Below are 22,772 nucleotides of genomic sequence, written 5' to 3' on the forward strand. Positions count from 1 at the left end.
TTCTGATCTTATTTCCATCGGCATAAAGCAAGGATGACAGATAAAATCAATGCACCTAAACGAAAATATAATTGATGAGAGGTCAGAATTGAGCCCTAAATGGTATGCTAAAAGTGGAACTAATCAGAAAGCTAAATGGGTTTATAATTTGTGCAATTGACATTTTCGTGATCTAAATCTCCAAGAAGTTAACCTTTGGGTACAGAACTTGGGTTTCCTCAGAGCCTCATAGCATTCAGGGAAGTGAAGCTGCTAGAAAGTTTGTAAAAAGATGATGATTCTGTACAGCTTTTAAAACCACGTAGTAAATTCTTTCATTCAACGACTGATGTCTTTCCATTTTAATAAGTTTCTGCGTTAGATAAGTCTTTGTGCAAAGTTTTCCAGTGAGCAGAGCCTGTACAAGTGTTGAATCATAGCATGTTCTCAAATTAAAAAAAAAACAAAATTCCCCCAAATCGAAGGTTATTTTAAGCAGTAAAGAGATTTAGGAACCAATGTCTACTCAAAGTCAAAAATATTTAAGGTCTTTTTGGAAATTATGTTTAGAGTTTGTGTAATAGCTGGTAGGGATACATTTTTAAAAATTCATGTAAATTTATCATATATAGTTGCATAAATCCTAGAAATATGTTATTCCTGTTACAAGTTTTGATATTATTGTTTGCAAAAAAAATAAAGAAACTGAAGAAATTTTCATACAAATTTTGTGTATTTTGTTATTAAGTAAATATGTGCATTATCTCTAAAGTAATTACCTGCTGTTTAATAGGCAGGTGTTAATTTATGTTGTATATTCAAATCAATCAACCAGCTCTACTTTACAAATATGTTCCCCCTAAGATAAAGGGTTTTCCTTCTGCTTTTGTATTACAGCATGTTTTGAACACTTTGTGCATACTTCCAAAATAATTTCATTTGGGAAAATCAACATTGTATCAAAAGTATTTTATCTCAGTTGTCAGAATGTATCTGAATTTTTACACTTCAAGGGGAATTTTGAATGTTGTATTTATGTCAGTGGCAGTTCTCCACAGCGGTGACCTCACTCTGGTCAGCAAAACTGCTTCTTCCACAAGCCCTAAACAAGGGAATCATAAGCTGACTGCTGCGCCTGACCTTCCTCTCATGGACATGTCTTTCACTTCTGTGCATAGTCACTAACTTCAGGCTTGTAACTTCTGATATTTATCACTGTAGCAGAGATTCCCAGATGGATATTTGCCTATCTCCTTACATTCTAGAGGTTTAATGCTCTTTAGGAGAAGAAGTTCAGGCTCATAACATGAAAAAAAAATCAAGCTATTTTTGCAAGGAATTCTTCTTGTGTTCCCTGTGAATACCACCCATGTGGCTTTCAGAAATATGCCCATTGTTAGCAGTGCCATTATAATGAATTTCACAGGAATTTGGAAGGCTGGAACAGAAGCTGTACACATTTTCGGAATGTTAGTAGAGTAATATTTTTTTCCCCACTGAACAATTATGTATTTAAAAGCGTCAGTTTGATCAAACCTCTGGCACAGTGATAATTATTATTTTGTACTGACATCTTTATAGAATATTTATATGTTTTTCTGTTAATATTTGATCAACTGTTTCTGTTTTTTTGGCATGGCACTTTGTTTCCAGATTTTGGTTGGCTATGTCTGAAACAAAACACTTTGTTATGGGGCTGGAATTCATTCAATTGTCTCTTGGACATCCTACACTAAATAAACATAATTGTACTAGGCCCTAGGCCTCCAAAGCCATAGTTCTAATGACCTTGTACCCTCCAGCAAAAGCAACTTTTACTTTTAGACAAGTCAGACTAAGGTGGCAATATTAGCTATACAGTAGCAATGAGAAAGTGTTAAGGGTTTTGGTTTTTTGGTGTTTTGTTTTGTTTTGGTTTTTTTTTTCCCATAAGTAGCATCCTTGAAGCTGACATCTTTTTGTGACTGAATAGATGACAGCAAGAAATTCAATTACAGCAAACAGTCTCGGTCATTACACCTGTCTGCTTCCAGAGAAAAGTATTTGTAAATTGTGCTTTATCCTTCCATTCCGTAAAACCAGTATCTGTAATTGACACTTGCCAGCAGAGATGACTGGAGACAGAAGGAGAACATAATATGTCTGAGTAGCCCACCAGGGAAAAGAGTATCCTTATCTTTGGGGAGTTTCGTGTTGTTTTGTTTTCTTTAATGAAGAATAATACCTGTGTGCCAAGGATTTACTGCAAGGCTGGTGGCAGATGTTTCTGCTAAAAAAAAAAAAAAAAAAAAATTATGAAAAATGAATCACAAAAGAAGGAAGGACAAAAGAAAAATCTAATTAACATAGAAATATTTCTTCTGCAAAGGGAAACAAATGCTTCAGGAGAACAAAAGCCCCTCTCTGTTATTTCTAAGTCTGGTTTGTTACTCTAACACATTTGTAAGAATCAGGTTTGTGCCTGACATGTCAAAACTTATTCACAAAGCAAGAGTTGTGGATACCTTGGGAGTCAATGTTGTCACTTGTTACGCAACTCAGCATCCGTTCAGCACTGATTGATGCCCAAGTCGCCAGTTTTGGAAGAAATGGGATACAGAGATGACAATAATATTTGTGCCGAATGTCAGGCAGGAGAAACAGGGGAGTTCATAGAATGGGTCTAGATATAGACTCTGACCAGAAAAAAAACTAAAACACGATAGACAGACTGTGAGCCCTGATCTTTCTAAACTGTTTAATTTCTTTCTGTAAGTTCTTTTTCTTTCTTTTTATTGGTTTCCCTCCCCAGAATTTTGCCAGAGTAGACAGCGTATAAAGCTGATCCAGCTGGTGAGTTTTGAGCTTGATGAAGAAATTACCAAGCCATTAACTATTTTAAGTGCATCAGATATATAAAAGATATCGACAATTATTAAATCACTACATATTTGATAGGAATCCTATTTGAGCATAAGCTTTCTTAGTACTTTGCTAACAATATTGGGGAAGATCAGAATGTATTTATTGTTTTTCCTCATTTTTTGACTTGCATTTATTAATTGATTTGCAAAACTATTTGGGTAACTACTGCTTCTGTTTGTAGATTAACAGGTAAATTGAAGTTTCTCAACCACTAAAACAATGTCAAAAAACGTAATGGAGTAATGCAATCGAGTATTACTTGAGTACATTGCCCGTTGCCATGTACTCAGGACAGCCCCAAGTGGCCCTGAGAGCTGTGTGTGCCTCTGCTCATGGCTTACAGAGCATTGTAAGCACACTGTGTTATATTTATGAGCCGGAAAGTAAAGTGTGTCAGAAAGGAAGTTAAAGCAGCTTCTCTGTAGGATATTGTTAGTGTAAAATATCTGATTTATTTGGGTCTCTTTTTGAATGCTGCAGCTTGTAAACACAGTGGGGAATTTCTCTGTCATTGATCCAAAGCAATGGGTACTAATAGCATAATACAATGGTACTCAATAACCTTTTATCATGGGCTGCTTTGTCATGTGGAGACCTAACTGAGGGGAGAAAAATATGCTGCAACAAAAAAGAATATCTTATGAATTTCCATCTATCTGTTTAATGATGTTTGGTTTAAGAGCTATAGTATTCTTTTCTGCTATCTTCTTCATGAACTATCATATAAAATAACATGAAAATTATGGTACATACTAGTGTAAACGTAAAGAGTAAGGCTTTTTCCCTAGCATTCAACGGAAAAGCTGTGGCAGCTTTCTATCATGGCTTGAGTAGCACTGCCATATTATGGTGCTCTGAAATTTATAATAATTTTAATATTCTAAGAAATGTAATAAACAATTTATGTGTATATATATATAAATATAACTCTTTTTTTTTTTTTTTTTTTTCACACAAAACCTTTTTATCTTTATAGGAAGCAACATAAACAAATAAGGGAAATACCTACACAGTAAAGTCTTAAAATTTGCCCAGTACCTGCAAACCCTTGTCAAGGTTTTGTTTGAAGTGATGTCTGTGTAGATCAGACAGCTCCTTAGAAGCAAGCAAGGGCATATATCCTGAGGCATACACCTTCAGACCAGTGTGGTGCCACATGCTGACACCAGACCCCTGACGGCAGTAGCTGCAGTTCCTCAAGGTGTACAATCTATTTGCATTCCACTCTTATTTAGTAATTTCGGCAATCTTGATCCCTAAATTTCTCTTCAGAGCAAACTAGAGCATGGTGGGAGGCCACGTTATGACTTCATTTACATGCTTTCTCTTGGGAGCAAATTAGTACGCAAGCCAGTGCACAAGGGTGCCATTTGTGTAATCTTGGTGCAGGACTGTTAATAGAGTATGGGGAGTTTTCTATTCTCTTCCTGAACAACCATTTAAGAGCTAACAACAGTATAATCTTCTGCTACTATTTTCATATATATACATGGGTTCATTTTGCATTTGTTCTTGGTATGATGCCAGATTCCAGTCTCAGTTAAAATAGATGTAGAGTCAAAGCAACTCTGTTATCTAGAGATTTCTGCCAAGAAAGGAGACACTGAAAACATTTTCAAATGAAATAATAGTGTAGCTTATAACCATTGGGATGCCAATATCTCGGTTTTCCGTGATTTGCATCTGTTAGCAATGTCCCCTTCAGGCTGAATACTCAAAACACCCCCCCAACTGCTGTAGAACACTGTTGAAGAAAAATGGTGTTAATGCTTTGTGTAATGTAAAACTCACGTTGGGCCCTAAGTTACAGTTTTACAGGGATGTGAAAATTTATCTCTTTGCTGCTATATGAAAAGCTGGTGGGTTTGAGTGATTGCTGCATATCTTTGTGGTATGAAAAGGAAAAAGACCAAAAGCCAAAAGTTTTTGTACTTTGGGAAGTGCTGTGAGGGTCCCGTGCTATGAAAGTGGGAATGTTACTGCTGATTTCTGCAAGATGAAGCTCCGGTTGACTTAAGCATTATTGCTATTGTAAGAAAAAGAAATATAAAAAACATTGTTAAGGAAGATTGATAGCCAATTCGTTCATTAGTGGTTTTATAACAAAACATGAATCTGGAGTTACAAATGTAGATTTGGTAGCATTTGTTAACATAGGGTTTGGTCCTGCTCTGGGAGCATTTACTCATTTGCATTTGTGAAACTTTCTGCATGAAGTGGCAGCGCAGGATTGAAACCCTTATTTCTGAGGATTTTTAAGGGTTTGTTTTGTACACTTGAACTACTAAACACCCAGGATGCTGCTCCTAGAGATACTTTTTTTAAAAGTATCAAATTAAAAATATCCATGACTGATGCTGTTGATGGAATTGAGACACATTCAAGATGCAGGACTTTAAGAAATCTCAGAGAAATGGCTAGGTGTGTTTCTTTTGCTGAGTTAGCTTTTTTTCAACAAAAAGCTGATTTTATGCTAGCAATTGGTGCATTATGCCTAGTTCCTTTTATTTGTGAAAGTCCAGCTTCAGATGTTTTCGCTTTTCAGGTTTTATTGTTTTGTTTCAGTATTTTGTACTTTTTTCTTTTTTTTTTTTTTTTTTTTTTTCTGGTACAAAGTGCAAAAGAGTTAATTTTGCATCTCTCAGTCTTTTGGAAAGTACACTGTGGATCAAGGGAAATGTTAGGCATGATACAGAGAATACCTAAGGACAGAGATTAAAGGCATAACTAATATTATATTCTAATGTTTTCAGAGGACTCTGGACTAAAAGCAATGCCTTCCAAAACAATCACCATGGTTTTCTATACCTAAATATTTGCACATATTAATAATATACCATATGCTTGGCTTAGCAGTAGGAATGTAACACATCGGTCTACCAGATGCAATATTCTCTCTGGAACAGCATATTTCCTTGAAATATCCTGCTCTTTTTGACACCTCAGTTTTAACTTTTTCTATAACTTGATCTGAAAATGATGACCAGCTTGAAATTTGTATAACTTGAAGGCTTTATCAGTAAAGCCCAGCAGAGTTATATTTCTCTTTGGCTGTGATGTTGAAACCTGGTGAAAATCAATTTTTCCTTTTGCTGAATGGTATATTTGAAGCGTTTTAAAAAGGTGAATGACTGTGCTGAGGGCTTGTCATTCTCGAAGTACTTTCTTATGCAGCATGTGTATGTACATCTGCCTGTTAGCCCTGAGAGGCTGTGTGTGTTTGATGCATTGGATGTTGTGTCAGCAGGAAGGAGAAGAAGAGGAGATGAGGTATATCAGAAAGAAAGTTGATAGCAAATGATGTTTTGAACAGCCTGTATCCCCCAGTGTAATATATTATGGAAATAATGATTCTGACAAGTGATGCTTCTTTGTAACCTGAAGTGATACAGTAGGGATTATGCATGCTCAAGTCACTCAGTACTGGGTACTCAGTTGTCTAGAAATGCTGTAAGAAGTGTCTTTATCACAAACGATTTTGTTATAGATGCAGTGGCAAGAGCTAGACTAATAAAAGAAAAAGGATACCTGAAATAGTTTACTATTATTATCATTGTTAGATTGGTTTAGCTGGCAAAATGGGAACAAAAATGGTATTTTTGATTCTGTTTTTATTGAGTTGTCTTTTTTTTGTGGTTTAATACTATACTTTGTCTTCTATTTAGGGATGTATTGTATGCTTTATCTCATTTTCAAGTTTCCTGAAACATAGTTGTTTCAAAACCATAAACAGGTTGTTAATTAATTAATGTGGATAGGCAATGGAAAATGGGCTAAAGGTTTGAAAGGAGGTGTTAGGGATACAGAACAAATAAAACATAAATGCCAAACAGTCCGTAAGAAAGGCACAGGGAGAATATGGAGGAAATTATTATACTAGAATAAAGAACAAAATGTATCTGACCTGTACACTCTCATTAAAGACAGATCAAGAAATGCAACCCAAAAAGCAGGATTAAGATAGTATATACATCTAGCCTCTCATGTCAGTAGATTGGCTTATGTGTTGCTCTAGTTTACAGAGATTTCCTTGCAGTAACGACAGACTGGTGTACCTTGCCAGAGGAGGATACTCTGCCTTCAGCTGACTGGATGATTCCCTTCTTCCCCTGACAAACGTGGGGACACAAAATAAGCTTAGGTAACTTACTGTAGTTTAGGAATATCATGTGGTGTGGGAATTACACACCACATAATTACCTTCAGAGCTACCGATGTATACAGTCTGCAGGGTTGGACTTTCTCTTCTTACTTATGTGGTTCTTCTACCAATGAAAAGTAGCACAATATTTTTAGTTAGGGGGGAGAGAAGGCCAAAACACAACCAAAAAAAAAAAATCAAACCCAGCTTTTATTCAGACCATTATTGAATGAAAAGAATATTAATTGACAGGAAATATATTTAAGAGTGCATTTATTTAAGAGTTTTGAATGCTGTCTTGCGATATTGATAAATCACTGAAATTTTGTTTTGAATGAAATATGCCTGTTTGTGGTGTACTTTGTACAGATGTTAAGTTGGAATCTCACATAGTATATTTAATTTCCCCAATTAAAATCTTCCCCCGTCTATATTACTGCTTCTCTGTGTTGCTGTTTCTTCCTCACATACACAGAGTTAACTAATACCAGAGAAAGCGAGTTCATTTTGCTTCACTGCTTAAAAAAAATGAATGCTATGACCAACGGAATGAAAAAATTTGATAAGCTAAAACAAAAGGCAGCAAACGTTGAGAACAAACTCCAGTGACCTAGGTCATATAAAATTGTTTCATGATAAGTATGAACATTAACAATTTTGGACATCTAAAAATGTAAAATTAGCAATTTGAAAACATTTATCTGGATGAGATAGAACATTATGCATGAAACATAATGACCTCTCTGAAATTCAGCCAGGATGCTGTGGTACTCATTTAGACAAAGAAGACAACTAGTTAATCACGGCAAAGAAAACTAGACAGAGTAAATTAGTTTGCTGCATTCCAGACTCTTAGCTACAAAAAAAAAGAATATATTTCACTAATTAGGGAGTGAAAATGCTCTAAGCTTTTAGAAAGAGAATGCAAAAGGAATGAAAGGGAGTGATCCTGGCTTTGGAATGGTATATTAACCCATGGTGTTTGCATGACGCAACTTTATGATTTTATCAGTTAGGCAGCCTACATTAAGGGGTCTTCAACTTTGATTATATTGATTACATACAACATAATAGTTCATAATGGAAATTATCATGCATGGCTTCAATCCTTAATTTTCATGGACTCTTGGAGCCTCTAATGAAATGTAAATAAATTTAATTTAAAATCCTACATGAATATACATGTTATAATAAAAGAGGCTAGAAACATCACAATTAAAATATTAAGTTAACAGTCAAATGTTAAGTTTTTTTGAGGATTATTGTCTTTATTGTGCTGTAGATATTTTTACTTTATCATTGTTTTTTTATCCTTAATGCTACAGGACTATGCATTCTAGACATTTTATTTCTATGCTCTTTAAATAGAGAAAGTGAAGTCACCTGCTTGTTGCATGGGATAAGAATCCTGTTCTATCTGAAGAGTGTACATCATTTTACATAGTGAAATCTTTGTACACAGTTCTGAAATAATGTTTTTTATTTTTTTTTTACCTGGAAAAAGATTTAAAATTTTCAGAATTTTTGCTCAAACAAACATTCAAGTATAAAATCAGTACTAGATTCTATACTTGAAAAAGATATAAATAAATTTATCTCTAATTTTAATTTCCTTTCCTATGTCTGAATCTGCTCTCTGAATATGGCCAAATTCCTGTACACATAAATATCATTTTGCTTTTAACTGCAGGGGGCTGAGGATCAGGCCCTCTATTTATCTTCTACATGAGCAATGTTACACCCTTGAATTATTTCCACTGAATTGAAAGAGAATAAGATCAAGTTCTGCATGATTCCAATGCCATAGTTATGTTTTAAAGAGCTATGATTTTACAGGGCTTCTGTTCTACATTCATATAGGCAGTATGTATGTTTCAGGAAAAGTGTGATGTTTGGCCTCCTTTGGAACTGCACATAAGCAGAAATTCTACCATCTTTCTTTTTTGTTAAATATGAGATGAGCTGATAAAGCAAGTTACATTTTCAGTTTCTCATGTTGTATTGCATTATCTCTTAAATGTTTTTCATTGAGAGTCAATGGCTCTGTGATGCTCATACATTATTGGTTTGGTTTTATTTTTAATTTCAAAGAGTGCCTTTTCGTGGGTGAAATTTATTAGGAAACTGTGTGTAGTGTGCATGTATGCAAGTGTGCGTGTATGTACGTCTCTGTAGAGTGAAGTGGAGGAAGACACTGTTCCTTTTATTTCATAAGATCTGCTTCTTAAATTGTCTCACATTTTCAAAAAATGCCAAGACCAAATATGGAAACTTCAGCTCTGAAGAGGGAATGTCCTGGAAAGGTCTGAACTAGTGAAAAAGGAGAGTTTTAGTCTCTTAACAAAGTTATTTTCATCACGAAGTCATGTCGTAACCAGATAGTGTGACAGGTTATTTTTTTAAGCAGTATTGGAATCAGTTATATGAAATCAGCCTAAAATGTGATTTTGTTTCTAAAACATTATTTTTCTTTTCATGCACATTTCAGAAACATATGCGATAAATATTTAGACTCTTAATTTACTACACATCCCTCTAAAAATCTACTTTGCTATCCTAATCAGAATTAATTTGCTTAATTGTTATTCCTATCCCATCAATCTCAGTTTTCCACTAACTTGAACAATGCCACTTTTTGCTGTTTGTACTTTAATTCGATTTCACTTCTAAGTTATGAACAGTAATAGGGTCCTGCTTGAATATTCATTACCTTTGAATTGTGAGCTATGAAAAGGTGCTTTCTTTTACCTTAATGAAAGTGGCTCAGCATGGGATGGATCAGTAATGACATTTGATTTTAAGCATCCAGCAAATTTGCTTTTTATTTATTGACACATCTTGTCCAAACAGCTCCCTCGCAAGTTAGTGGAGTAATGAAAGAGAGAGTGCTGCAGAGGAGCGTGGAGCTTTCCTGGCAGGAACCAGAACATCCCAATGGAGTCATTACTGAATATGAAATCAAGTATTATGAGAAAGTAAGTGCTAAGATTATCTGTAATGTACAACAATGTGCTGTTTTCTTCATGTTGGCTTGCCATGTTGTGGAACAATGTTAAAACCATTAGCTATCAACTGTCCTGTCTCTTCAAAGTGACAGTAATTTTAATAACTAGCATATCCCTGCAATTATTATTGCTATCATATGTCTCATGTATTGCATTTTGGTATTCTAAAAATGAAATATCTGCTTGAAATCTGCCCTTTTTCCACTTCTTTTTTTTATTGTTAGGTTGGACTTGGATATTTTACCATGATATTTGTCATTTTCCTGTCTCTTCTACATTGTATTTAAAGATTGTTTCGTTTCCTTCTGTGTCACTGTAATCCCAGTCTTGAGATGATATACCAAATACAACTCTGGACTGCATTTGATATTTCCTTATAAACTGGGCAGCTTCGACTTGATGTCTGAAAACTTCCAAAGCACTTCCTACAGTTTCAGCTGATAAATATTCCTTATTTGTCCTTTTAAAAAGTCCCAGCATTGTGAAATCTATTTTTCACTTGTTCTCTCAACACAATAATGAATTGAGGGCTGCTTTTCAATAGTAGATGAAGTGATCTCTCTTTCTAGTAGAGTGAAATTGCAATCTTATTGATGTCAGTTGGAGTTTTGCCATTCATTTCAGCGTGTCTAGGGCTTCATTCATGATAACTTTGAAGTAGTCCAGAATAAAAAAATTCTGACAAGCATGTAAGTAGGGCCACATGCAACTGTAAGCTGGATGAAAGCAGAGTGAAGGCAGGTTGTGCAGCTATGTGTTTGTCATGGGACCCAGACTAAGTGTGGCTCCTCCAGATTCCCTGGGAAATTTACTGCAGCATGAAACATATACCTAATTTTTATAAAACATTCTGGGAGAAAAAAGAAATTAAAATGCAAAGAAATGAACAAAGGAGCTCCTTTGCGATCACTTGTGAAGACATTTCACCTCTGCAAAGAAGGTAATAGTACCTCTATATCAAAAAGAGCCTGTCAGCTTACTGGGTAACATAGAATTAGGTAAATTCAGACCATATTGGATCTAATATCAAGCGTCACATCTAATTTTCATTGCTGAATTACACTAATATACTTATCAAAAGATCTTTATATGATTTAGGAAGGGAATAAAATGTTTATTTGTTGATGCTAACTCCCAGTTTAAGTTGTTCACTTTAATCACTCTTATAACAAAATTTACCAGATATATACAGATAGCTAAAAATTTTTTTAAAAGAAATTTTAGTAACTTTAGCAAGCATTTTTTCTTTCTCAAGCAAGTGTGTGTGTGCACACACACAAATAAACCCCACACACTAAAAAAAAAAAAAAGCTTATGTATTTACAAATGGCAAAACTATTCTTTGCACAAAATAAACCCTCAAAAAATCAAACTACAAACCAAAAAACGTGGGGGTTTTTAATACGCAGAATAGTTTCTAATCTGTTACAATAAAATAAATATTTTAAATAGGTAATGGAAAATGACAGAAAAATGATCAAGATACTAGAATTTTCATATAATGATAAATTTTGTAGTGTGGCTTTTATTATTTTCCCCATATATTCATGTTACTTTAAATAATCAGCAGAATTTCATTGCTGGTTTCCTATGTTTGCAAAGACAAGAACTGATGTTAGAGTTATTTTGTAATGGGAGGAAACTTACTAGTACTCTACTTATTACAATGAAATTAATAAAAGAGAATGAGCTCATCCTATGAACAGTTGCAGATAAACTGGAATATGTACCCTTAATTCAGTGAGACAATTTTAACACAAACACTTCAGTGCTTGTCTTCCTTCCAAAGTAATGCTATTCAGCTTGAAAAGTGCTTCAGAACGAGGGAGGCAGTTTAAGTTTTGTTCCATTAGTTTAAAAGAGGAAAAAAAAAGGATTTGAACTTTCAACTCCTTTTACAGCCAAATTAAATCAAACATTTTTGTGGTTCTGAAATATTCTGATAAGTGGTTTTTTCACCTCTCACTTCTGGCTAGGTCTGGAATGGAAACTGCCTGAAATCTCACAAATAAGCCTGTCCTGTGAGGTTTCTAGCACAGGTTACTTTTATTTCTTTGTTACTTATTTATTTTGAATGCAAGAACTGTTGGCAATTCAAATAAGCCTCATTTATACATCAGAACCTAAACTCTGAAATTCCGCTGTGGCTTACGGTCCCGAACCTGACTGTTTATGGTTTCCTTACACTTGTTTCTCATCTCTCAAGCATTCCTGTTCTTTCTCACATACCAACACATATTCCACCATGGTCCTCACTTACAGATTATTTAAACCCTCTTGGAGAAGATATGAAAAATTGTTATTAGTCAAGCCAGCGGGCTAGCTCAAATGACAGACTGGGAAAGACCCAGGAGAAGCCATTACTGAATCTCAGAAAAGAAATCATATATGTTGTATTTAACCCTGTATTTCAGCAAAAGGCTTTGCTGCTTTGCTGACTGCGAAGGGGAAGGGTTACCATCATTTTTTAGCTGGTGAAATACTATTGAAATGAGTTACAGATTTATTCCTTCCCTCTGTATCCGTCTCATTAGCACTGCCTTGTACGGCTCATGCTTCTCTGGTCATGTGGTGCATTCAGATGGCTGGTTAATTCATCTCTTCTGCCCTTCAAATCAGGATTGCATCTGCCACTGAAAATCAACAGGGCTGCACATATCTATGCTGAAAGATAATCTGGATCAGTAAATGTGATGAATAAGTAGAGCTTTTTGAATACTGTAATGATCTGTGATACAGCTTTTGTAGTATTTGAAAGTGAGTTATTACTCATAGGGTTTGTAATCTTACAGCTTCAAATCTGGGGTGTGTCATACTGAGCTTCCTTTCCCTGGGTTCTTCTTTATGCCACAGAGTCAAAACCTGAGAAAAGACAAAAAGCCAGAGAAAAAAAACTAAGTGAAAACTGAGATAAGGACCTCAGAATTTGGTGCAAAATCCAGCCAGTTATACGTAGGCAGTATTGTATTTTTTAAAGGTATTGGAAGGTAACAAGGGAAGGTGTTCTGACCATGAAAAAATAGATTTCCCTGTACTTGAACTGTTTAGACCCCGCAGATCCCCCTGGAAATCTGTGATCAAACTATTTTCTCGTCAAAATTTCACAAAATGTAATCAGAGCCAAAGAAACAATCATTTTATGTCTGGATGTTTTATGAGTAACAACATAAGCATCCCATTTGAATTTTATGTTACACTTAGAGCTCCTCACTGCATTGACAGTGTTTTGTAATACTCCACAGAGTATGCTTTGTTTTATATGTCGGGAAAAAAGCATGCAACAAATTGAAATAAACTACCCAGTCTGGCTGTCAGTTGCTGAGGTGCAACCAGGATAAAATCTGGCCTGTAAATGTCATTTAATCTTTTGTCTTATTGTTTCCAGGATCAAAGGGAGAGGACCTATTCAACAGTGAAAACCAAGTCTACTTCAGCTTCTATTAACAACCTAAAGCCAGGAACAGTGTACGTTTTCCAGATTCGTGCTTTTACTGCTGCTGGTTATGGAAATTACAGCCCCAGACTGGATGTTGCCACACTAGAAGAAGCCACAGGTAAAAAATTAGACTTATAAGAAATTAAGACTTTCAGTAGTAAAGCAAGAAAGGAAAAAGTCATAGGCAATATTATTAAAATTAGAAAGAATGAAGATCTACATAAGGGTGGATTTTTGTCACCGTGTTTTGAAGGATGAGCTTCAATTAGTTGTTTTACTATAGAACTATAAATTGCACTTATGATTAGCTGGAGAAGATTTGTAACATATCAGGTTCTTCTCTTCTGATGTCCTTCTAACACAAAGAAAAAGTGGGTTTTTTTCGTTCAAATACACACCTCTTTCTCCCCACAAGAGAACTGAGTAATGGTGAGCTGAATAACTCTGCTAGATTCTTCTGTAACTGGGGAGAGGAGGGAAGAAGAGATTTCAGCCCACAGAGGCTTCTCCAAGCCATTTTTCTCCCTGTTTGACTTCCTGAAAAAACTCTATGTAGTTTTGTGTATGTGTGTGTCTTGTTTAAGCTGTAGGTCCTTCCTCAGTGTCTTTTGAGTTCATTGGCTAGTTTCAACTTTATTTAGTGAAGAAACAGAAGTCTCAAAGATACTAGGTTTCTTTAAGGCTCATATAATATGTTGCAAGCTGTGTAGAGAAAAAAACAACCTCAAAACCCCTCACAATGGTAAGTATAAAGCTGAACTACAAGCTCTCTCAGTACAGTAAACCACAGAATCTGGCTATGACGTCTCAGCAGAGAGATAACATTTTGAGAGAACTTGCTCTTTCCTTGATGCTGAAGCCAATCTTGTGCCCTTATTTGTCTAAAAATCACACTGATACCTTTTCTCCTCACCGGTGTAGATAGGTGCATGCATGCTTTGAGAAAATCTTCCACATTTTGAGTCTTCAAAAGAAACTCTCCCATCACCGAGACCTGGCAGCTGTGAGCCCATTCACAGGAACTGCCTGTGTCCCTGGCATCTTCACTGCTCTGTTGCAGACCTAAATTTGGTTACTGTGGTTTGGGTCACTTCCTTCATGTTGACCTGCCTGATAGCAGGTCAGCCATATTTGGAGCTCAGAATACATAGCCTAGAGGTTCAAAGAGAATGGATGCCAACTCTGCTCTCTGCACTCTATGCGGTAGATCTAAGGTGCGGGCACACACTATTGCATCTTATTAATTGCAGCCAGGTATCACCTGAACAATTTGTGGATATTCTTAGAACACAGTAGCTATTACTAATATTATTAGCTCTTTGTCTGATAGCATACTTTCCATCTGTAGAGTTCTGCTTTAGAAAGTGTCAATAGCAGAATCCCCATTTTGCAGAATGGGAACCTGCAGAATAGCCAGAACTAATTTATCATTTTGAGTAAATTTCTGGAAAACAAATTAAAAGCCTGTGGTAAGCTGTCATAAATTTCTGTTAATCAGCTAATTTATTGCCCATAATGGTTTAAAATTAGTAGACCAAAATGTTTCCCCAACATTTCCTTAATTACCTGAGTATTTTTTGTATGCTGAATGTAAACATACTGGTAAAGACTAAGATTAGCAAAGATAATTTAAGAGGTAAACAGTCTTGACCGGAGTTCGGTTGGTATACAAAAGATTAGGAAATCCTAGAATAAATGCATCACTGACCATGCTCATGTACCCTTTTTCTGACTCAGGTGATGAAAAACTACATATAAACCAGCAACAACTGTTGGCCAGTATGCACAGCAGATTTTTCTCTTGTCACAGGCCAGCTTTGTGTTTTGACATGCCATGTTTAATGTTCTGCACTTTCATTAAAGAAAATTTTTAAAGTGGCATATTTTCCATTATGTTGAGAGGATATTATAGAATATAGTTGCCCTTAAGTATAAGCATCCACAATCTTCCATATATGGTTTTCAGAAATAATTAACATGTTGGTAAAAAGAAAAAAAAAGTATATCCCATTAAATTCTTCTAGAATTGATTTACACAGGCTCTTTAGCCTGGAGAAGAGAAGACTGAGGCGTGACCTTATCAACACTTATCTAAAGGGTGGGTGCCAAGAGGATGGGGCCAGTCTCTTCTCAGTGGTGCCCAGTGACAGGACAAGAGGCAATGGGCACAAGCTGGAGTGCAGGAAGTTCCGCCTTATCATGAAGAAAAACTTCTTTACATTGAGAGTGACAGAGCACTGGAACAGGCTGCCCAGGATGGTTGTGGAGTCTCCTTCCCCGGAGTTATTCAAAACCCACCTGGATGCAGTCCTGTGTGACCTGCTGTAGGTGACCTGTTTTAGCAGGGAGGCTAGACTAGATGATATCCAGAGGTCCCTTCCAACCCCTATCATTCTGTGATCTGTGATTTGTTTCTCATATTTTATTAATATTTTTGTCAGAACTTGCAGGCTAATCAAATTAGGCTTTTGTTAACATTTTAAGGGAAGACCTTTATTGGATCATTTTTAGCAAATATATCTCAAGTGAAGTACTGTACAGGTGAGCGGTAAACCAGTGTTATGCCACAGTTTAGAGGCATTGGCTTCTCATTATTCCAGTGGATTTCTGAATGCAGCTTTTAAATATGTCAAAGTATTTTAAGAATATATATATATATATAGTGAGAGTGTATATATATATATATATATATATATATATATATATATGCACATATGTATATTTTTGTAAGAATATATATATAGTGACCATCAGAGTCAGCTAGTCATATTGCCTACCTTAATTTCTCCTGCCACTTCAACTGGTTGGTACCTTTTGGTTGGTGCTGTTAAGTAGAGTTTTGTATTATGCTGGTTTCTGAATTGTGATAGGAACAGCATGGCCACTCTTCAATATTTGAGGAACTACATCCACTATATCAATATTATCTGACATGTAAAATAAACATATTTTATACCTGTATTTGCACATATCATATGTATGTGCATTGCATACATATTTATGTAAAAATTTCAAAATCATTAAGTGAAACTGCTTTATAAAGACAGGATATTTCTATTCTATACCGTGTCTGCCACAGATCAAAGTACTTTAATTATTGTATTTTTTTGTTGGAATCATTGCTACTTATTAGAGACAGAAGTCCTTCAGGAACAAAACACAAATGCATAGAGTAATACTTAAGTGGTGATTTTATCTTTTGCTTCACTGAAGTATTTAAAAGTTACGTTAAATTACTTTTGGCCAGTGGATCTAAAGATGATCCTGTTCTCCTTGTAACTGCAGGGGATTTTGCCACTTGTTACAGCTCTCACTGTTAAAGTAAAAAGACTCGGTGCAACCTGGCATGAAGAAGACTTTTTGCCTTTTACCATGAATCAGTTTAAATCAAGCAAGGCTGAAGTAATATGCAGATGTAAAATTTATTCCTAATATCTGAAGTGACACTACTACACATTTTTATAGGAGACATAAAGCATAATATTTAAAAAAGTAATATTTGGCCTACATGAATCCAATTTATCATTAAAGCTTTCATGGTGGACTTCACCAGGAATTCTTTTCTACAAATCACATTTCAGGTTGCTTACACAAGAAAATGTTGCTGGAGGAGCAGCACAGCTTTTACAGCTGATCTCCTTTTTTTAAATCCTCCAGGGTGTTTGGATATCCATTACCCATCCCTACAGCCATGTGTTTAAAAGGTGGTTTTAACTCCTTGAAATTAAGCATTGCCTCATTCATTTGGGTATGCAAATATCGTAACGTCAGATTAGGTATCAGCTGTAGCTGATTGGCCAAGTACCAGGTCCCTGTATCGCCCTCTGAGTCTAAGCAGAGTTTAAGCAGAGGTAAGGGCAGACTTCCCTGTCCGGCTGGTGGTTCCCTGGCATCCCCATTGTGGCAGCACCAGTGACAGGCAACCATGCCATGCACACCCTGAAAGGATCACCTGCACACCTGCATTCGTCTAAGAACACTTCAGAATCTTTATCTCTGTCAAACGGCAGTGATCGTTCCAGAAGCTGGGGTCTAATTCACCCTTACACTGCCAGATTGAGTTCATCACACAGAAGAGAGAAGCAGCACAGAGAGTGGAGGAAGATGTCTTAGACTGTTGTCACTGAATTCGTACCAGACCGTGCCCACAATCTGACCATTTTTTTTTTAAGATGTAAAAATACATCATACATTACATCCCACCTATCTTACCGGTTGGCCAGTGTACCATATCCCCAACATTTTCCAGAGCCCAAATAATATTTTCAGTTTGCTTCCAGAATGTGCCAGTACCCAAAATCTGTGAGGCAGTAATGCAGAGCAACCCACTCACATATGTCAACTTCTATGCCCTAAAACTTGGCTGCTAGATTAGGTGACAGGCTGGGCTGTGTATTTTTCCAAACTCTGTTAGGCAGATACAGATTTGCACCCTGGCCATTGTGACAGGATGCTGCCTTTTCTTGACTTCCAGGTGAGGTTTGCACTGAAGTTCAAAGAGAGAAGGGAACAGTTTTAGGAAATACTTTATTTTACATAAATTTGTCATTGTATGGGATTGTCTGCTTTGATGGTCTGGTGATCTTACAGGAACTGAGTTGTAATACTTATGCCCCTATGCTCTTGCACTGGATAGTGACCACCGATTTCCTAAAAGTTCCATAAGTGGGATATATGCAGGCCTGCAGTAGCATCCTATCGACCTGGATATCTCAGAAAGTTATGGTTACTCAAAGATAAGCATTTGTTCTTTTCAAGTGAAGGACTGATATGAATAATGAGATCTTCATCTCCTGCTTTATATAGAACATAGAAAAATCACAAAGTTTCTTTAGGAAATAAAATTTAATGGAGGGAGGTGGACTTTCCCTCCAGTGCAGATTATTCTATATCTGTGTAGTACAACAGGGGGTTTGTTATTTTGAGGGGGAAGCAGTTGGTACAGGTCAGTGTCCGTGACAATAAATCATGTTGATTGGCTCGCTTCTCCCAAGACAGAGCAAAGAAAAGACTCGTTTATTTGTTTCTATGGGAACCTCTGAAGCCTGCAGCAGGAACCCGATTCTGTGGAATTCATAAAATCCTCGTGTAGACATTCCTGTTGAGTTACCACTACCAGCAGTTCATCATATTAACACACCATCTACAATTTAGTTAATCAGCTGTCAGTTGGGTTTCCTTTTTTTTTCCGTGTCTCTTTTATCTCCCTGCAGCTTCCAGATGACTCACACTTTCACAGTCCCTTGCTCAGCATCACTGCCTGATGTCTCCTGCTTTAGTTTCGGTCTCTTGGGTTAGATCCTCACTGTTGCATGCCAGCATAGCTCCACAGAGTTCAATAGAGCTGTGCTCATTTAATGCAACTGGGTACATGGCCACCCTCATTAGATGTCGGGCAAGCAATGTATTTAACAAACCTATGGGTTTCTCAGGCTAAGTATTTACATCCCCAGTTTACATTAATGTGACACACATACATTTGCATATATTAATACCATTGGCATATCTGAATAAAAAGAGCGGTAATGTGTGGATATTTTAGCATGTAAATTCTCTGAAGCATGGACAATTCCATTTTATATATGCAGAAGCACCTTTTTGTTGCCAACAGAAACAAATGGTAAGTAATAATGGCAATTTACAATGATTAATAGCAGTAGAGATAGAAATATGCTAACTAGGAAATCTGTGTTAATAGATAGTGTTATAGTTAAGACACTATTTCCTTGGGTACTACCAAAGTCATATGAACAAGTTTTAGAGGGGAGGCTAGATGCAGAGCTCTTCAGGATTTATTCTCCTGCTTTCCCCCCCTTACTGGGATATCCGGGTCTTCCCTTTTAGGAAGTAGCCAACCACTGGGCAAAACAGAAGACAGTGCAGCAGTAGGAGGGATTGGAAGTGGCTGGTGCTGACTTTCAGCTAATGGCTGTAGTACTTTGGCCAAGTCAGTTCCAGCATAGCTCCTCCAATGGAGACTCTTCTTTAGACTAACTTTATTGATGTAATAGTTTCGGGCAAAGGTAAACTAAGAGTCTACAATTCATGATAGTTGACTTAATTTTTTGCAGTTCCTTTGTAGGGAATAATGTTAAACTAATCTCTGCTCTATGCTCTGTTTGTAGCCACAGCTGTTTCCAGTGAACAGAATCCTGTTATTATAATAGCTGTGGTTGCTGTGGCAGGAACCATCATTCTGGTCTTCATGGTGTTTGGATTCATCATCGGGCGAAGGTATTGCACCTTGTATAGGCATAAGCGCATCTGACCTCACTCTTGTGAACTCTTGAAACATAGTCTAATCTGGGATAGTAATTTGAAAAACTGAAACAGGAGCCATTTTTAGTAAGGACAATTTTCATTTAAATCCCATTATCAATTATACAGTTTGTCCTCTTACTTTGGCAAGACACACTTAAATCAAGATGTTCTTTTTGTCCTATGTAAATGTGCTGTAAAAGGAACCCCTAGCAGGTTCTTTACCTGTACACCTCAAAGTCCCTCTTTCTGTTTGGTTTTCTCACGTGGAGAAGTCTGACACTTTATCTGATCAGCCTTTAAATGATTTTACATTCAAGAAAAAGAGGCACAGCAGTAAGTGTAAGAATACTCTCATGTAAAACATTATTCTGCTTTCAAGTTCTTTAATCCTCTGTTTTATCCATAGAAGCTTTTCACCAGCACTAGAATTTTCTCTTTAGGACCTGTCCCAACTGGTATTTGATACAAAAGCCTTTTGATTGCAGCTGTTCATGGTTTATTTAAAACTCTGCCGTCAAGAGAATTGTAGCTGAAACTTTCAAAGGGCCTACAGGAGTTAGGTGCTCAGTGTCTGAAAATCCCAGCCTGCAAAACTGATGTTGTCAGGACTTTAGACATGAGGAAGTAAATCATTATTTACCAGTAAAACTGGTGTCATTTTTTTCAGGCATTGTGGATATAGCAAAGCTGATCAAGAAGGAGATGAAGAGCTTTACTTTCATTGTAAGTGTTTTGCTTTTTCGCCCCTCTTTCAAAAGTTCCCAACTGCAATAGTGTAGACAATACTAAACAAACACTCCATGAAAGATAAAGCCATAAGAAATTTAAAAAATGCTGTGTAAATAGCAAGTGGGAAGTTAAACACTGTAAAAATGAGACCTACACAAGAAAAATGCAGGTTAAAGTCAACGTTACTAAGACGGTTTTATTTCTATACATGTGTATCATATAATGATGTTTTCAATCTGCCTTTTTTTTTCTTTTGATTGCTTTGAATATGTTTCACACTGTCCTAATGATCCCTCTGAGGCGCAGTATTTGAGAGGCCTTTGGCTAAGTGACTCTATGATCTTTACCTCAGACAAACTTCAGATTAAGAAAGTCTGGGTCACTGCATCACCCTAACAATGAAGCTGTTCTGCTCAAAAGCTGTTTTCTGCTACTGTGAATACTGTAGCACCAATCTTGATAAGACAAAACGTAATGTCCTTAAAAGTATTTAATATGAAAGGAAAGGTGAGCTACTTCATTACTGTTCTCTGTTCTCGAATCACTTACCTAACTAAGAGTAGCACCTAAAGCCTCTCTTGTTAAAATCACGGCTACCATCTGAACTTATGTTAGAACCCTAGGAAAATTCAATAAAATACATCTTTCTTGGGTTAATGACAACTGAAAATTTAAGGGCAGAGGAAGGCTTATGCAAGAATAGTTTCAGTTTTATCAAAATACTGTTTTAAAAATTTCTTGTTTAACCTTTTATCATTTCAGATGCAATATCATTTTGACATGATAGATTAAAAATATTTTGATTTCTTTTAGAATCAGTCATTAACTCAGGAAATATGGTAAAACTAAATTGCAAAATTATTTTTAGCATCCAAAAGTGAAAAATCAATAATAGAATAAACTGAACATAATGCCTGGGTTTCCAGTCTTCTCCAGTATCTGATAACTCTCGTATCAATAGAACTTGTCATTTAGTCGTACTATGGTGTATGCAGGCTTTGTTGTCTACCAATAATTGCAGATGCAGCTAAAATCCATCAGATTTATTTTTTTATGAAAGCAATATGGTTTATCTTATTTTATGTCTGTTAAAATCATGAACTATTATCAGAATCTAGTGTCACATGGAGAATGAAGTAGCCACTAGTCACAAATTCACACAATCTTCTCAATGCATGCCTCTTTAAATGAGTAGCTCTGGCCAAAGCTCCACTCAAAATCACATCAAGGTTTCTGTTTCAACCCTCTGCCTGGAAAAAGTCAGATCAGCTGGAATTTGTTCATGCTCCCTGAGTTTGGGTGTGTTGCTACCTAAATTGTTTAGATGCAGTGAGTATTAAACTAAGTAGTGACATCATTGCAGCTTTAGTCAATCAATTCATAATCTATGCAAGAAAGGTGGAAAATAATAATGGGACAAGAATTATTTGTCATGCACTTGGCAATGCAGCCGATTTTAAAGAACTCATCAAAAATCTGATGTTACTTAAAATTTGCTATTCTGGGAGTGAAATTTGCCTCTCTTAGATGCATTATAAGCTTTTCACGTCTTTAGCAGAGCTACTGCCTTCACTTTTAAAATCCTCATTATGTCCTTGAAGGAAAAGATCAACTATGTATTCTTTTATGTCAGCATATAAACAAAAGGAATATGGTAGCTAAATAATTCCTTTAGTTCTCTCCATTGTTGGTGACAATTTTGTTTCAGTGAGGGTACAAACTAATTAATGTGAAAGCTGCTACTTAATGATTAATATTTGATCCAGAAATGGTGGATCAAAAGAAGACCTTATAAGTGTTTATTTCCCTCATTTCACTTTCAAGAAATCTGGTTATCCAGAAAAACATCAGAACAGTTAGCATACAGTATTTTAAAATCATAGCACCAAATATAAGTCACTTTTTGCCAAGTTAGTTTTTAATTATCTGTTGATTGAAAGTGTAGTATTTAATTTTATTTGATGACCATGTACTGAATGAGGTGGAACCCAGTGCTGTGGTCACCAGCTTCGTCACAGAGCTGTAAACACCAGCTTGGTGTCCTTTTGCTTCATAACATCTAGACAACCTTCTTCTGTGCTGAGGTACCAGACTGGGTTTTAAAAAATGTAACTTACAACAAACACTTACTTAACATAAAAACTTGCAAGTAACTTTTTTAAAAGCAGGTTTTAAAGCACTGTATTTAATAGAGTGTCATATATGTCATTTCAGTCCCCCTCAACTCTCTGTGACCTCGTGCTACATTTGAAGATACAAGTACAATGGATGAGTTTAGTCAAGCAATTCAGATTTACATTTGCTTTCCTCCTACCAT

General features: G+C 36.1%; 1 protein-coding gene across 5 annotated transcripts in view; it reads left to right on the forward strand.

Moving 5' to 3' along the window:
• EPHA7 (EPH receptor A7) overlaps positions 1-22,772 on the forward strand; it is a 166,756-nt gene that overhangs the window by 115,076 nt on the left and 28,908 nt on the right. For 3 of the 5 annotated variants that reach the window (XM_086461371.1, XM_086461367.1, XM_086461370.1), the window contains exons 6-9: positions 9,875-9,999; positions 13,415-13,583; positions 19,591-19,699; positions 20,394-20,449. In XM_086461371.1, coding sequence (XP_086317497.1) covers positions 9,875-9,999; positions 13,415-13,583; positions 19,591-19,699; positions 20,394-20,449 — 459 coding nt within the window. Of the gene's footprint in view, positions 1-9,874; positions 10,000-13,414; positions 13,590-19,581; positions 19,700-20,393; positions 20,450-22,772 lie in introns of all 5 variants that reach the window. The other 2 variants (XM_086461368.1, XM_086461369.1) reach the window with 1 other exon arrangement.

This window comes from Leptosomus discolor, chromosome 2 (assembly GCF_034619465.1).
Source record: "Leptosomus discolor isolate bLepDis1 chromosome 2, bLepDis1.hap2, whole genome shotgun sequence".
NCBI lineage: Eukaryota > Metazoa > Chordata > Aves > Leptosomiformes > Leptosomidae > Leptosomus > Leptosomus discolor.